Source organism: Cervus elaphus, chromosome 23, assembly GCF_910594005.1.
Source record: "Cervus elaphus chromosome 23, mCerEla1.1, whole genome shotgun sequence".
Lineage (NCBI taxonomy): Eukaryota > Metazoa > Chordata > Mammalia > Artiodactyla > Cervidae > Cervus > Cervus elaphus.
The window spans coordinates 53560912-53575770 of NC_057837.1; the positions used below are offsets into that span (position 1 = coordinate 53560912).

Consider the following 14859-nt stretch of genomic DNA (forward strand, 5'->3'; position numbering starts at 1 on the left):
CACCTCCCCGCGCGAGGAAGTCCCGGCCCCGCGCTTTGGGGAAGTGCGGCCGAGGCGCCTGCGCACTGCAGCCTGCGCCCGCTCCCCGACGATCCGGCCGGACCTCCGAGCGCGCGGGCCGGCGACTGAGGCGCGAGCGGCTCGGGAGCGCGGCCGGTGAGTGCGCGCGCGCGGCGCCCAGGACGGCGGCCCTGCCCCTCCGGCCCGGGGCCCGTGGGCTGTGCGGGGCGGGAGCTTCGGAAACCGGCGCCCAGATCCGCGCCCCAAGGACTCCCGCCGCGGGGTCCACGTGGACCCTGGGCCGCGGCGGGACTGGATTCCGTCCCCGCGCGTGGGGGAGGGGGCGTTGCAAGCGGGTTCCCCTTTTTCTGCAGCTCAAAGCCTGGGGAAGTGATTGCTCAAAGTGGGGGGGGGGGGCCGGAAGAACCCAGGTTTCCGCGTCTCCCGTCCCCCCTTCAGCCTGGTGGGGAGGGGCCGAGGCGGGACACCCGTACTGCCCCCGCCCCCACCCCGCTGGATCTGGCAGCCACTCATCCCCGCCAGTCGGAGGGGAGGCGCTGCGCCCCCGGCCCGAGCTGATCGGGGGCTTCTGGCGCCAGCCTCGCTCCAGAACGCGCAGGAGGACCTCCTGCCGTCTGACTTGAGTCCTGCTGCTGCAGTGCACGCCCCTTCGGCAGCCAGGGTGGGGCCCAGAACGACCTGGCCCCTCCCGCCCCCACCTCGCCTTTGGGTCGCTGGTGAGTGGGGCGCGTGGCGAGTTCCTTGAGGGTAGGGTGGGGGCGTCAGAGGCCGGAGAAAGGGGCAGACTTCCCCAGGCCAGACCCTATTCGCTGAGAGAGGGAGAGAGAGAAGTGGGTTTCCCCTGCCATTGCAGAGGTGGGCTGGGGCGAGGGTCACCAGGGCTAGGAAGATTGGCCTGCCTTGGAGCCGCTAGGCTGGGACTTCCCTACCAGCCCAGTGGTGGAGGGGCGGGGGCGAAGCAGACAGGAAAGATGCTGAGGAGGATGAGAAGAGAATGGACCCCCTCTGGCAACCCCCCTCACAAAGGTTATGGCATTTTTTCCTGGGATTGTCACATTTTCTTATTCTTTTTTTGGACTGGGCGGGCTCGGGGACGTTCTTTTTCCTTCTGTGGAGCAGAGCAGCAGCTGTTCCCGAGGGAACCTCTGTCCCCAGAGGCCAGACTTACTGCCCGTCCAGCTTCTCCCATCCCAGATCTAGGGGCCAAAGCCTGGATGGGGCTGGGGAAGGGGAAGGAGCCCCCTTCCACATGCCCGTATGAGGAGCAGGAGCCCTGATTCTGATCCTGTACCCCCACCAGGAGAGAAAGCAGGTGCCCCAGAGGCATAAGTGGTCCCCAGCCGGCCTGGGGATGGTGCAGGGAGCCAGGTCCAGGGGTGGGCGACAAGGTCCAGGGCCTACAACCAGGGCAGAGGGGCAGCCTCTCCCCCTCTCTGCCACAAACTCGGCCCCCAGCACCTGGGCGCTGCACTCTCAGGCAGGTCCCCTCCTCCAGTTCAGAGATGATTTGGAGAAGGCAGGCTAGGGAGTTTAATCTTCAGGGAGCTAGGGGGCGGTGGGGGGGAATTGGGGCCCTGCCCCCACTCACAGTGGGTGGAGATGCAGAGGAGGAAGAGCCGCTCTGCCTGGGGAAGTCACAGCCCAACTGGGGTACAGCTACCAGACCTCAGAGGTTGCCACACCCCTTCCTTTCCCTAGAAACTTGACCCCTGCGGGAAGGCAAGCTGTGGGGCTGCTGTTTCCCCATCTTGTCTGTTTGCTGGAAGCTTGATGGTCCACCTTCCCATGATCCAGGGGAAGCCAGGCAGGCGACCAAGGGCCAAGACCCCATGGGCCCCTACACCTGGCCCCCAGATCTGGGTCAGGGCAGGGGCCTCTGCATGCTCAGACTCTGGTGCCCTCAGCGTGCATGTCTCAGGCTGTCACCTCTGGGCACCAGCACCTGGCCAGGAGACGGGACGCCGGGGTTGCCCAGCCTGTGACCGCCCTGGGGCCCATCCTGCAACATCGTTTTCCTCTCCTGCCATCGCAGACCCCAAGAGGCCAACTGAACCAAACAGGCACTGAAAGGCCAAAGCTGATGAATGGGGGGCAGCAGAGAGAATGTTCATTTAATGAGAAAATAAAGTGAAACCAAGTCGTGAGCCTCTCGCGGCGGGGTTTCAGAAGGTCCGCGCCCTAGACGCGCCAGGGGCCGCCCCCCGCCCCGGGGGAGGGGGCGGGATGCCTCACCTGGGCCGAGGTGGGGGTGGGGTGAGGGCAGGTGGGAAGGCGTTCAAAACTGCCTCCTGGAGCCTGATTGGCCGCCCCGCGCCTCGGTCCCCGCGTTCCCAACAGGGGCCACTCATCCGGGTGGGACTGGGCACCCCCCGCACGCCCGCACTGCGGAAGGGGAAGGTGCGCCCCGATACCGCTCCGAGCGGAAGGGACCCCGCGGCTCCTACCAGCCCGGGAGCAAGACGCCTGCCTGCGGCAAGGCCTGGGGCCGCAGCGGTTTCCGCAGCCTGGGGGTGGGGAGGGGAAGGGAGGCTGGGAGACCCGGAGGTGCCAGTCGAAGGTTGGGTGCGGGAGCGAAGGTTGGGTGCGGAGCCAGCGTCCGGGCTGAGAAGGCGGCGGTGCCTGGTGACTCTCAGCCCTCCTCACCCGTTCCTGCTGCACTGCCCGCACCCTCAGGACGTCCTGCCACAACCCCAAGTCCTACTCCAGGGCTCCGTGCCACAGGCCTGGTCTGCTCCCTCTGCGGAGTCCCTGGGAGCAGGCGGGGGGTCCTCCAAGGCCCAGCAGCCCTTCCGAACTCCTGGTGGGAAGCAGCCTCTCCACCTCCCACCACCCATCCCCTGGAAAACCTGGGATGGAGGGAGCTGGGATGGAGGTTCCAAATGTCCACCATCACCCCTGAAAGCCTCAGATTCTGGGGGCCTGCAGCCCCCTGGGAGGGGCCAGGAGCCGGAAACCAAGAAAGAGGAACCCCTGCTTCCGGCTTCCCAGGGAGCAAGCAGATGGGGGTGTCCCAGAACCTCCTGTGGAGATCTTGTCTGGGGTCCCCTCCTTCCTGATCCCTATCCCCTCACAACTGTGGTGTAGACTAGAGTGGGGGTTGGGCCTGGGCAGAGTAGTCTGGAGGTGGGAGGCTGGGGAGAGCCCGTGGGGGTGGGGGGCCAGGGAGGCAGGTAGGGAGAGACTCAGAATGCCTGGCGGGGTGCAGGCCAGGGCGGGTGTCAGGTTCTCAGTGAGAACCCCGGCCTCTCTTCTCAGACCCCCAGGCTGTGGTGACAGGAACAGGTGTCCTGGAACAGGCACCGCGGAGCCCTGGCAACCTCCTCCACCCATCCATGCCCACCCCACCTGAGGCTGAGAAGCAGGTGGGCTGCCTCCACCCTGGCCTCTGCCCCTTGGGGGGTGGGGGCTGAGGGCATGACTAGGAGTTCAGAGACCCTTGGACATCTGGGAGGCCACAAGCGTCATAGCCCTGGGAGCGAGCATGGCCTCCAGTGGGCAGTTGGGGCTGGAAAACGGGTGGTAACCATGGGCTCTGCCTGGAGGCTGAGGCAGCCCTGTCTTCCCCCAGCAAACAGGGCCAGAGGAGGCGGACCAGCCCCCCTCGATGTCCAGTCATGATGCGGCCCCCCCGGCTCCCCCCAGGCGAAACCCCTGCTGCTTGTGCTGGTGCTGCTGTTGCAGTTGCTCTTGGTATGTGGGCCTGGGGATGCTTGATGTGCCTGGTGGGGAGGGGGCGCTGAGCAGACCTAGGATCCAGGACCCTGCTCCTTAGCCCTTAGGAGGCTTTTGAGGCATCACCTCCAAGTAGGGTACCCCTGCCACCCACAGCACTTATCCAGGGGCTTGGTGACCAGTGGTCAGTGCAAGTGGTATCCACATGCAGGCACCTGGCGTGCATGCGTGTGTGTGTCTGTATCTACTATAAGCTAGCTGTGTGTGTGTTTCTACTCTAAGCTGGGGGGGGTGTCTCCTGTAACATGCAGGCACCTGGCGTGCATGTGTGTTTGCGTCTCTGCTGTAAGCTGGGGCGGGGCAGTGTCTGTCTTGTCTGTCTGTCTGTCTCTGTAAGCTGGCCCAGACTAGCCCTGGGGACTGAAACAGAACAAGACAAAAGCAGGTCCTACAGACCGTCAGGTGGAGGGGCTTTGAGCAGAGACTTGGCCCTGGGACAGTCCGTGGGTGGGGGCAGGCATGGAGCCTCCAGGGGTGAACTAGTTTCTAGGCACCTAGGGAACCTGTTGGGGTTTTTGTGCCTTGCAGAGGCATATGGCCCTTTGCAGGTTTTCAGTCTTTGGCTGTTGAGTGGACAGCGCTGAGGGGACCCAAGTGGGGATCAGCTGACCAGTGAACAACTGAGACCTGAGCCCAGGCCTGAAACAGAGAAACTGCCTGGGGTTAGAGATGGGAGGCCATGAACTGTTAGGACCCACTTAGCCTTTGCCTGTAGGGACCAGGAGAGGAGTTTGGCATCTGAAAGGTGGGGGTAAGGAGGGAACTGAGTTCTGTCCAAACCCTGAGTCTGAGATGTCCTTAGCCGTGTCAGTGATCCTAGTGAGAGGTCTGGCTGGAGGTGTGGACTTGGAAGCCATCACTGATGCTGCGCTCAGAGCTAAGGAGGGAAGCAGATCCCCTGGGGAGAGTCAGGGGTCAGACACACGGGCTGGGCTTTCACCACATCAGTGGGGTTTGCAGGAAAAAGCAGCGAGGGTCTAGGTCAGGCCAGGGAGGGAGGGAGGCCGACACCTGGGGCCTGTGAAACCCGGAAGGCAAGAAGACGGTCCCAGGGCGGGACCAAAGGCTGGGAAAGAAGCAGACCCACCTGCGACGGGTTCACCTGTGTGTTGAGAGCCCCGAGGCCTCCTGCCTGTACTAACACCTGTGTGCGGAGTGTCCTGCATGCATACATGTGCCTGGAGGACAGTGCCACCGTCCCCTCTGCCCGCAGGAACGAAGAGCGGCGGCGGGCCTGGCGAGCCTCGCGGGAGAGCAGGCTGCAGCCCCTTCCCAGCTGCGAAGTCTGGTGAGTCTGGCCTTGGGGCTCTGCGCGGGAGGGGGCGGAGCCTGACGCGGCCAGCTGATGCCCGGATGCCCCCCCGCAGCGCCACGCCCACGCCGACCCCAGAAGAGGTGCGGAGCTGGGCGCAGTCCTTCGACAAGCTGATGCACAGCCCGGCGGGTCGCAGTGTATTCCGGGAGTTCCTGCGCACGGAGTACAGCGAGGAGAACATGCTCTTCTGGCTAGCCTGCGAGGAGCTCAAGGCCGAGGCCAACCAGCACGTGGTGGACGAGAAGGCCCGGCTCATCTACGAGGACTACGTGTCCATCCTGTCCCCCAAGGAGGTGCGCCGCGCCGGGCCCGGGGTGGGAGGGTGGGGGCGCCTCCGCGCCCCTGACCATGGCCCCTGTCCCGCAGGTGAGCCTGGACTCCCGGGTGCGGGAGGGCATCAACAAGAAGATGCAGGAGCCATCGGCGCACACGTTCGATGACGCACAGCTGCAGATTTACACGCTGATGCACCGAGACTCCTACCCCCGCTTCCTCAGCTCCCCCGCCTACCGCGCCCTGCTGCTCCAGGGAGCCTCCCAGTCCTCCAGCGAGGCCTAGGCTGCCCACGTGGCCGCCCAGATGTGGGACGCCTCCCGCGGCAGAGACTCCTTTCACGAGAGCACTTCAGCAGGTGTCAGGCACACCCACCGGGCCCAGCACCCTGGGGTGGTCCCAGGCAAGAGTGCCAGGTGCAGTGCCAGAGGCCCCTTCCCCACCCGGGGGACGCAGTGTCCCTGGGTCCGGCTGAGAGGCAGGCGTTGAGTGCCTCTGAGCCCAGGCGACCTTTCTTGAATCAATCACCCCCCTGCCTCTGGCCACGGAGCCCTCCTGCTGGGGTTCCCACGTGGGGAAAGGAGGTACCCTCCCTGGAAGCATCCTGGAGCCACAAACCTCACAGGGTCCCTGGGAAACCCTTTCGTGGAGAGCAGACCTTCTGTTTGGTTCTGTAACACAAGGAGACCTCTGCCTGGAGCCGTCTGCACCCTGCGATCAGACTGAGGACCTCAGAACTAGGCTCAAGGCAGCAGGACCTGATTTCTCTTTTATATGATCATTGAGTTTAAACCAGGAAACATGGCACTGTGTGTCTTATCAAAAAAAGAAAATGTTTTCATATTTAACTCCGCTCCTCTTACTCCCAAAATAGAATCTTATTATTGAAGATATTTTTAAAGCAAAAGTCTTTCCTCTCTGAGAGGATGAGGAGTTGTCTGGGACCCCCAGCAGGGGCGGAGCCCTGCCCGGTGCAGGGACCAGGTGCTCAGCCCTCCCCGTTTGAGGGCCTGTGATGAGGCAAGTGCAGCCCCCAAGGCACCTTGCCATCAAAGCTGGCAACACAACAAGAGGCACTGGCCAGGTCCTCGGCAGGCAGGGTCCCTGGCAGGTATCAAAGACTGTCTCCAAAGGCTGGGCCAGCTGGGGCAGGACACTGACACGGTGACCTCTCTGAGAACCTGGGTGCCAGGCAGTGGCACCTATACTGTGTCAGAGGCCCCACAAGGCACAGGCTTGCCACTCTGATCCCTCAATTTCCAGTTGGTAAAGCAATTCAGAGCTGCACCGGGGCCCAGGACCCTCATCAGGGGTCCACCCCCATTCACACTGCCTCCACGAGCAGTGGGGCAGGGACATCCTGAAGGGTTGCAGGCAGGCACAGCTGTGGGCCCAGATTTCACCTCCCTGCATGATCCCTGGACTCTGAGCTGCAGTACCTAGAGAGGTCATGAGACCCTGGGTCCTTTGTGCACCCAAGACCGCTCCAACCAGACATTCATGCTATGCATGCCCAGCCCTGCCCCGCCATGGGCACACACTGGCTCTTTGCTCCAGGGCTGTCCCACCGGGCCAAGCCTGTGTCACCTGGTCCCAGGGAGATGGCCTGTTCCCACAGCAGTGGGGAGGGTGGGATGACAGACCAGAAGTGAGGGGATGGGGACCCAGCTTGAAGCCCAAGTTTGTGCATGGCCCACCAGGACCAATGGCTAGGGACAAAACAGTGGCAAAAAGAAACATTTAATGATTTGAGGGGAAAGGTGCGCTGCAGGTAGGACAGGGGCAGGGTGTGCTGCCTTCTGAGGGCAGGTTTCCAAGAAGCTGTGTCTGTTATCTGTCGGCAGAGGATGGGGAAAGGGCACTGGCCAGCAGAGGCCACAGCCCAAGGCTGCAGGCACACGTGCACAAGGGCTCAGCAGAACTGTAAGAAACAGACAAGAGGCAGCTGCCATATGGCCTGCAGGACCCCAGAGGGCAGGAGGCAGGGCTGGGGTCTCCATCCAACACCGTCACAGCTCCAGAGAGCCTGGGCTGGCATGGCCATCCCCAATTTCACACTTCAAACCACCACCTCCAAAAACAGGACGGCCTGAGCTCACCCCTACCTTCCAGCGGTTCCCACACTCGTTGCAGACAACGAAGGTGGTCATGGGCTCATCAGAGCTGCGGGTCTGCACCTGTGGCGGGGGGAGCGTGATGGCGGGGTACCCAGCCCCAGGGCCTCAGTCACTGGCAGCTTGAGGCCCCTGGGAGCAGGACTTCCCTGGAGTCACAACCTGGGGAGCACCCCCTACATCCTCAGGCAGGGCTGGCCTCATGACACCTTGGCCCTCTTGTATGACCTGGGCTGAGCCTACCCAGCAACCCCAACCTTGGGGCCACCCCACTGCTTTCTGCTTACAGGGCCCCCTGACATCTCTTGGGGCCCCATCAGTGTCTACCTCCATGCTCAGTGTGTTCCCACTGCCACTACCGGGCACCCATCCGCCAGCAACGACACAGTTGGGCCAGGCCCCCACAACGTTAGTGACCCAGAGCACGCTATACCCAACACCGAAGGCTGCTTACTGGGGACGTCAGCAAGGAGGAGGCCCCAAGGGTGACAGCAACTTCCAGCCCCATCGGAGGCTAAAGTCAGACCCAAACCTCAGCATCTCTCACACAGCGCACCCCACGTGCACCCACGCAAGTGGGACCCAGCTGTTAGAGGAAGGGCAGGGCGGGGCCCCAGAGGTGGCCAGCACTTACCTGTGTGTAGGTGCAGTTCTTCTTTCTGCACTTGCCGCAGGTAAACAGGTCCGTCTGTGTGCCACCCGTGCGCGCCATCTGGTGCTCGCGGATGGCCTCCTTGGTCATGGCCTTGCGGATCTCCTTCAGCTCATCGCTAGCCATCTCCTAGGGCAAGGGGCACATGCTTAGCCTGCGGCCCCCCAGGGGCAGCCCCCTGCGCCCCTGGTAGGCTCACCTCTGAGGTCATGACAGCGATCTGCTGGGGCGTGATGGCGCCACACAGCACATTGCGCCGCAGGCCAGGGTTCTTGGCATCCTTGAGGTTGGAGAGGCGGCTCCGCACGCGGTTCTTGTACTTCATGTCTGTGTTTCCCACGTCCCGGAAGATACGTGCGGGCGTTTAAGGACCTGTGCCAAGGCCAACGCCCTGCCCTCCAACCCGTCCCTGGGATAGTGAGGGCCTCTCTGTGGGGACTATGTCAGAAAAGCCAGCAACACGGGTTCCAGACACTGACACATTCCTGGCTGAGGCCCAACTGCAGGCGCAGGGTCTGGGACCCAAGTCCACTGCAGGCGCGGTCGGACCCTATAGGGTCTAGGAGGGCCCCCGACTGCCCAACTTCCCTGTCCAGGGGACCACGCAGTGGCCGCCAAGGGAACTGGGCCTTAACCCTGCGACCCCCAGAAACTTCAGCCCACCCAGCGCCCATCCCCCGTACAAAGGATATATTCTTCGATCTGACCCGCCAGGCACTCGCAGTCTGCACCAATGGCCACATGGTCATCTGTAAAAACGAGCCCTGGCCAATTGCCTGCCAGCTCTACCCCCCACACCTCAACCTGTGTGGGATCCCCGCCCCCAAGGGCAGCAGCAACCAGTTGGATTCAGGCCTCTGCAGGCAGGCAGGGCCCAGGCCTGGGAATGGAATGTGTGTCAGGAGCCAGGACCCTGAGGTGTGCTGCGTGGCCCCAACCCAAGCACTCACGGTCTGTCTGCAAGGCAGCAGTCAGCATCTCACGACACTTGGTTCGCACAGCGTCACAGGTGACTGGCACCGGGGGAAACGTGGTGATCCTTGGTGTCGAGGGTGTCCTGGGCAGCTCTGGCCTCTTGCGGCTGGAGAGAGGCCCGCTCGGGCCACATGCACCCCCATGAGATGCGGTCCCCAGAAAAGCCAACGTCACAGTCACGATGCCCCCAGACCTCATCTGCTCCACTCTGACAGCAGCCCACAACCCTGCCCATCTGCAGTCAGCTCCAGCGTGTCCATGCAGTCCAGCCAGAGGCAGTGAGGCTCACTGGGTGGGGCACAATCCCAGATGGGGTCTCTGCCTCAGGGAGGCCTGTAACATGGGGCCACAGTGCCCAATGCAGACTGCCAGGTGGGGCTAGGGGTCATCCAAGACCTGGTACCACTACACAGGCAGCCCTACCCCTCGCAGGTCTGGGCACCCCCTGTATCCAGCCAGCCCTCCTCTCACACCCCTACATCTCGTGACCCCATGATCTCCATGGAAGTCAGTGGAAGCAGGCAGCTTCCTGGAGGAAAAACAACACATGCAGGTGGGCGGATGAGCCCATGTCTCTACAAGGCCATGCCATGGATTCAGGGTCAGCTTTTCCTGGCCCTTGGCCACTGCTGCCCAGTGAGGTCAAGAGCACAGCTGCCTCTCAGCAACAGCCACCACCAGGGCAGCAGAGAGGCCTCATGGCTCCAGAACCTGCATCACACCACAGGCTGGGGCATCCCCAGGGAAGGAGGGACTGGCATCAACAGACACCAGGCCAAGGGGGATACCCAGAACTGGCCAGTGAGAACCACCCCTGGACTGGGCCTGGAGCCGGGGATGAGAGCAGCGGGCTCCCCCAGGCCTGCTCAAGGTGTGTGTCAGCCACATGCAGGCAGGCAGACTCAGCCTCCCCTCAGATGCTGGGGTCTGAAAAGACCCAGAGGAGTCTCTAAGGGGTCAGTGTGCAGCAAGAGGCTAACCCCAGGGAGAGTCCCTTCCAAGAAGCAGGAAGGACCAATGTGTTTTGGGGACCTCAGCTCCCCCGCCCCAGGGCTCCCAGAACTCAGCACCTTGGTCTGCCGAGAAAACGGGGCCATGGAGGGGAGGCATGTGCCTTCTGGAAGCGCTACCTGGGGTCCTGGGCCTCGGAGGCCTCCTTGGAGGACGACGTGGGCAGAGACCCGCCCCTCCTCCGCTCCCGGGCTTTGGCGTCTGAAGCATCTACAGGTGCCAGGAAAGAAGGAAGGGTTGGCCGGGAGAAGGCAGACCAGGAGGGCAGCACAGGGCCAGCGAGGAGGGCAGACCACCACCAAGGCATAGCCCCAGCCCTCGGACCCTGCCTTCAACCCCAGCTTCCTGCTAACGACCAGGGTCCTCTCTCCCCAGCCAAGGAAGGTCCTGGAAAGGCCTCCTAAGTACAGCAACTCTCCACAGAGTGACAGCCCCCAGAGATGGAGCCCAGGACATGCACCTCTCTTTCCTGAGGGTTTGGACAGAGCCCAGGAGGAGCTGGGAAGGGAGGGGCACCGCGGGGTCCAGTGGTGGCATCCCAGTCACCCCACAGCCCCACTTCCTCTGAGTGGCTGCAGACCACCCCCCATCCTCCTCCTCTTAAACCCATGTCCTTCCTACCTGTTCCTCCTCCACCTCCCCTCCAAGCTCTCCTCCCTCAGGTCCGGGGCTGCCCCCTGGCTGCCCTGACACTTTCCCACGTGACCTCCCCCAGCTCTGTCAGGTCCCCCTCCAGGGCTCAGAGCAGCCCCCCTCCACCTCTCCCCTCCCTCCTCATGGAGCCCCTCTCCTCCTGGTGCTTCCTAGACTGTTCACTCCCTGCTCCAGGACAGCACGGCCAGCACCCTACCCAGTGGTACCCAGCGAGGGGCCAGAGTCTTGGGTGCCCCTTGCCCCCAAACTCAGCCCAGGCTGCTTGACCCGTACCCAGGAGCTTCTTCCAGGACTTGATGAGGGACTTGGCTAGTGTGACGACCTCCTCGTCCGAGCTCTGCTTCCGCAGGGCATTGACGGACATGCCAACACGGGTGGACTGCAAGGCAAGCGGCCAGGCTGGGGGCAGCGGGCAAACCCTCCCCACAGACCCACGGTGACTCCCACAGGGCAAGGCTAGGGACCAGTGAGGGGAGGGGGCGCCCTTCCTGAGGGTGACCATTCCATCTGCACAAGCCTCAGTGAGGGACACCGTTGGTTTCTCTTGAATGCCCATTCCTATCTCATGGAGCAACAGAGAAAGGCAGGGACCATTTCCTCAGGGGCAAGGATTCATGCCAGCCGAGGGCAGGGCAGGGGCAGGAAGCCCTGCCAGATGCTGGGAGCTGGGGGGCTCACGGGGCCCTACCTGCAGCAGATGCAGTGTGACAGGCATGGCCTTCAGCTCCCGCAGCAGGTCCATGGCTCCCTCCTGGAAGAAGGGAGGACCCACATAAATGACTCTCAGCTCTTGGTGGGTGAGCCCACCTCATCCTACACATGAGGGTTGGGGGAACAAACACAGGAAGTGACAATTTGGAGACCCACCTGGGTCAGATGCCCCGGGAACGCAGGCACAATAAGAAGCGGCTTTGCACTTAATCCCAACCCACCACCACAGGGCCAACAGCGGAAAGGGCCACAGCCCTCTCTGGCAGGGGCGCCACACCAGGAAGAAACACAGCCCTGAGAAGTGCCCACTCCTGCCTGGTCCCATGTCCCCTACCTACGTAACTCTGGCAGCCTCTCCCGGGCGCCCCTTGCTGAGGCCAAGACCTCAGGGGCCTCTGCTCTCCTCACATGAACCCCCACACCCTACTCACTCCCTCCAGCCGTGTCACCTCGCCTGGCCCAACAGAGCCCTGTCTCCCTTCTCTGACCAGCACTCTCGCCCACGTCTGCTTCCTCCAGGGCGCACACATGAGCCACATGACGCCACGGCAGACAGCTCCCTGGGGCCCTTCAGGACCTCTGGCCCTGCAGCTTCCACCACCAGCCACCCACCTGCCCCCATCTCTTCATAGAGCTCTGCTGAAACCACAGCTCTGTAGTGAGGGGGAGGCCTTGCACCACCCCAGCCGCTCTGGGCTTTGCCGTCCTCCACAGAAGCCTCAGGGAAGCCACCAGTGAGGTTTCACGTGTGTGTGTCTCTCTGAGGACGTGGGGGAGGCAGCCACCCAAGGCAGCCTAGCTGTGGGAGGGGCACAGCCTGCGCCTCCCCAGTCTGGATGGCATCTCTGCTCAGGCTGCAGCCTCCCCCTCATCACCCCTGCAGAGTCCAGCCCCGTGGTAAGCTCCTCACAGGGGACAAATGGTCACCAGAGACAAGGGCACAGTGCAACTCAGCAATCATCTTCCCCAAAATGGAGCCCCAGGCTGCAGGAGACCAGCTTGCTGATGCCTCCAGGGAAGCATAAAGCAGGATTCCCAGTCGTGACCCCCTGCTCCCCAAAGGGCCCTGAAGGCACTAGGACCCACCAGAAGTCTCTGCTGGCTCTCACTCACCAGTCCATGGTGCCTCAAACCTCCTCACGCCCTTCCCAGTCCACATCTGTCCCCCCTCCTCATTTTCCCCTGGGCTGCCATCCACGCAGTGCACCACCTAGGTGTCCCCTCCTCTAGCCCTGCCTAGCCCACCCAGTCCCCCGTGGGTCCCATGACCCATCTCTGCCCCGACCTGGGGGGCATTTGTTTCGTCTCCTCTGGGGAAAGCAACTTTTTTCTCTTGGCATCTCTGGAAACAGCCATAGATGTTCCCACATCCCTGCTCTGGGCTGCCCACCACCTCCCAGGGGTGTGAACATTGTGCAGGGTTTGGGGATGAGGCAGTGTTGCTTGATGGATGAATGATAGCATGGAAACCAGGCCCCTTCACCGCCTGGGTGGAGAACCCTGTCCAAAGACCGACTCAACCATGCTCAGCCCAAAAGCCAGCCCCAAACCACCAGTGAAGGCACACAGCCCTGGGGTGGTTGGGCAGGCATCTTAAGCCCCGAGCTGAACCTCCCCCACAACTCCCATTACCACTCGCCCACCCCAAGAGCTGAGTCTGGGGAGAGAGCAGATTTTGTTTATTGAGCCTCTCTAGGAGCAGCAGGACCCCCTCCACCCCTAGAGGCAGGTACCACCCACCAAAGATGCTTCCTGTGAGCATAGGCAGGTCACCTAGGCCCAAAACTGAGAGGGGCCTGGAACTGGAGGCCCATCTGCTAGCCCCTCTGAGTCCCAGCTAAGTTTTTCCCAAAGGTTCACTGGCCTAGGGACAACGGAGGACCTGCCCCACAGCGACCATGGCCGGCTGGAGTCTGACGCCCCGCGATTCCCAGGGCAGGCTCAGGGCCTCCTAGAGCTCTTTCCAGAGGTGTCTACGCATTTACCCACTCCCCAGGAGCTGCTGGCTGAGCCATGGCTATGGAAGGGAAAGAATTTATTAGGGCAACCTGATTCTTGGGCGACTGAACAGACAAGGAAAGAAAAGGCCTTCCCACCCAAGAAAGCCCTCTGGCCGGCTGGCTGGAGAAATGAGACGTCGGGGCCGCCGCAGCCCCAGACCAGGCAGAGGCAGGGGAGGCGCCACAGCTCCAGGGAACAAGGGGTCCAATCTCACACTCCAAACTCTTGAAGGCGGAGAAAGGATGTGGGAGACCTAAGGTGGGACAGAGGGCTCTGAGTCGGGGTGGGCCTTGGCGGGGAGTTCTGGGGGACTGCGAGGATGCCCAGGATGGGGAGGAGGAAGGCCAAGGCGGCAGGCGGCCAGTCAGGGCTGTACAGGCCCGGACTTCAGCGAGGCCTGGAGGGGCGGGGCCGAGGAGGGTCTCCGCCAGCCCGGCCTCCCGAGGGGGTCTGGAGTGAGGGGTGGAAGCGGGCGAATCCCAGGCCTGCGGGGTCTCAGCCTGACAGTTGGGGTCTGAGTCCAAAGCGGGTGGTTCCCGGGACAAGGTCCAGGTCGGATCGCGGCCTCTGCCGTGGGTGCGAGGTGAAGGGTAGGGCTGGCCCAGAATGGGGGTCTCGGCCTCTGGCGGGGGTCTCCCCGCGTCCTGAGAGTCTCTGCCAGGGCGGAGCCTCGTCCTGCCCTTCGAATGGTCACCGCGACCCTGACGGGGGCTCGGCAGGCTCGGCGGGGGCTCGGCGGGGCGGGGGTCCCGGGGTCCTGACGGCCCGCGCCCCTCACCGCGCTCTTCTTGGTCACCATCTTGTCCAGCCTCCGGGCGATCCGCGCTATCTCCTCCTCCTTGCCCATCATCGCCTCGGGGGCAGCGCCCCCAGCGCCCGCCGTGCCAGCCTCAGCCTCCCGGCCCGGACCCCGGCCACGGCCGCCGCAGCCTCCCGCACCCTCCGCAGTAGACGCAGCCCCGCCACGGGCGGGAGACCCTCCGTTCAAACCCCCGGCCCCCGCGACGCCCCGCTGCATCTTGGGACATGTAGTTCCCGCTCCCGCGCACCCTGCGCGAGCCGCCCCGCTCCCGACCACAACTCCCAGGAGCGATGTAGGCGCGCAAGGCATCCAGGGAAGTGTAGTTCTGACGCAGGCCGCCGCCCGAGGCCTGCGGAACAGGAGGACTCAGTCTCACTAGCACACGCGCTGGCCGGTTAGTCGGCGGAGGGCGCTGCGGCAGCGCGGGACCCGGCCGTGCGTAAGGGCCGCAGCTCCGAACGCTGCACTTTCCTCCAGACACCGCGCGGGGGCGACCCGGGTCCGACTGCAAGAAGCCGCTAAAGCACGCTGGGGTCGGTCCCCTCCCCACCCCTTGAGACCTCCTTCGCCACCTTCTTCAGTCTGGGGCCCACTGCCC

General features: G+C 63.5%; 2 protein-coding genes across 9 annotated transcripts; one reads left to right on the forward strand and one right to left on the reverse strand.

The window, feature by feature from the left end:
• The first annotated feature begins 35 nt into the window (after positions 1–35).
• RGS19 (regulator of G protein signaling 19) lies at positions 36–6234 on the forward strand. Of its 4 annotated transcripts, XM_043883460.1 has the most exons (7): positions 45–156; positions 600–737; positions 3277–3383; positions 3590–3711; positions 4967–5041; positions 5121–5361; positions 5435–6234. In XM_043883460.1, exons 3-7 carry the CDS (start codon positions 3354–3356, stop codon positions 5624–5626), a joined length of 660 nt encoding a protein of 219 aa, XP_043739395.1. In that variant the 5' UTR covers positions 45–156; positions 600–737; positions 3277–3353; the 3' UTR covers positions 5627–6234. The 4 variants fall into 4 exon arrangements, with proteins under 4 accessions (XP_043739394.1, XP_043739395.1, XP_043739397.1 ...); XM_043883459.1 differs by lacking the exon at positions 600–737 and having other exon boundaries at positions 36–156; XM_043883462.1 differs by lacking the exons at positions 600–737; positions 3277–3383 and having other exon boundaries at positions 51–156.
• Positions 6235–7065: 831 nt separating this feature from the next.
• Positions 7066–14474, reverse strand: TCEA2 (transcription elongation factor A2). Of its 5 annotated transcripts, none has more exons than XM_043883457.1 (10): positions 14238–14473; positions 11436–11498; positions 11021–11126; positions 10213–10303; positions 9058–9188; positions 8800–8856; positions 8307–8461; positions 8090–8233; positions 7447–7518; positions 7066–7262 (listed from the first exon to the last, which is right to left on the reverse strand). In XM_043883457.1, the coding sequence occupies exons 1-10, from the start codon at positions 14307–14309 to the stop codon at positions 7254–7256; spliced, it is 900 nt and encodes a 299-aa protein (XP_043739392.1). In that variant the 5' UTR covers positions 14310–14473; the 3' UTR covers positions 7066–7253. The 5 variants fall into 5 exon arrangements, with proteins under 5 accessions (XP_043739392.1, XP_043739391.1, XP_043739388.1 ...); XM_043883456.1 differs by having other exon boundaries at positions 8090–8236; XM_043883453.1 differs by having other exon boundaries at positions 7066–7518; positions 8090–8236.
• Positions 14475–14859: the final 385 nt, after the last annotated feature.

What these genes read in the sequence shown, in the direction of transcription:
- RGS19 (XM_043883459.1), top strand. Translation starts at nt 3,354, where the DNA reads ATGCCCACCCCACCTGAGGCTGAGAAGCAG. An exon ending in CACCTGAGGCTGAGAAGCAG is followed by an intron (nt 3,384 to 3,589) that starts GTGGGCTGCCTC and finishes GTCTTCCCCCAG; the next exon opens with CAAACAGGGCCAGAGGAGGC. An exon ending in CCATCCTGTCCCCCAAGGAG is followed by an intron (nt 5,362 to 5,434) that starts GTGCGCCGCGCC and finishes CCTGTCCCGCAG; the next exon opens with GTGAGCCTGGACTCCCGGGT.
- TCEA2 (XM_043883453.1), bottom strand. Translation starts at nt 14,309, where the DNA reads ATGATGGGCAAGGAGGAGGAGATAGCGCGGATCGCCCGGAGGCTGGAC. An exon ending in GGCGGGTCAGATCGAAGAAT is followed by an intron (nt 8,462 to 8,799) that starts ATATCCTTTGTA and finishes AAACGCCCGCAC; the next exon opens with GTATCTTCCGGGACGTGGGA. An exon ending in TCGCTGTCATGACCTCAGAG is followed by an intron (nt 8,237 to 8,306) that starts GTGAGCCTACCA and finishes CCCTTGCCCTAG; the next exon opens with GAGATGGCTAGCGATGAGCT.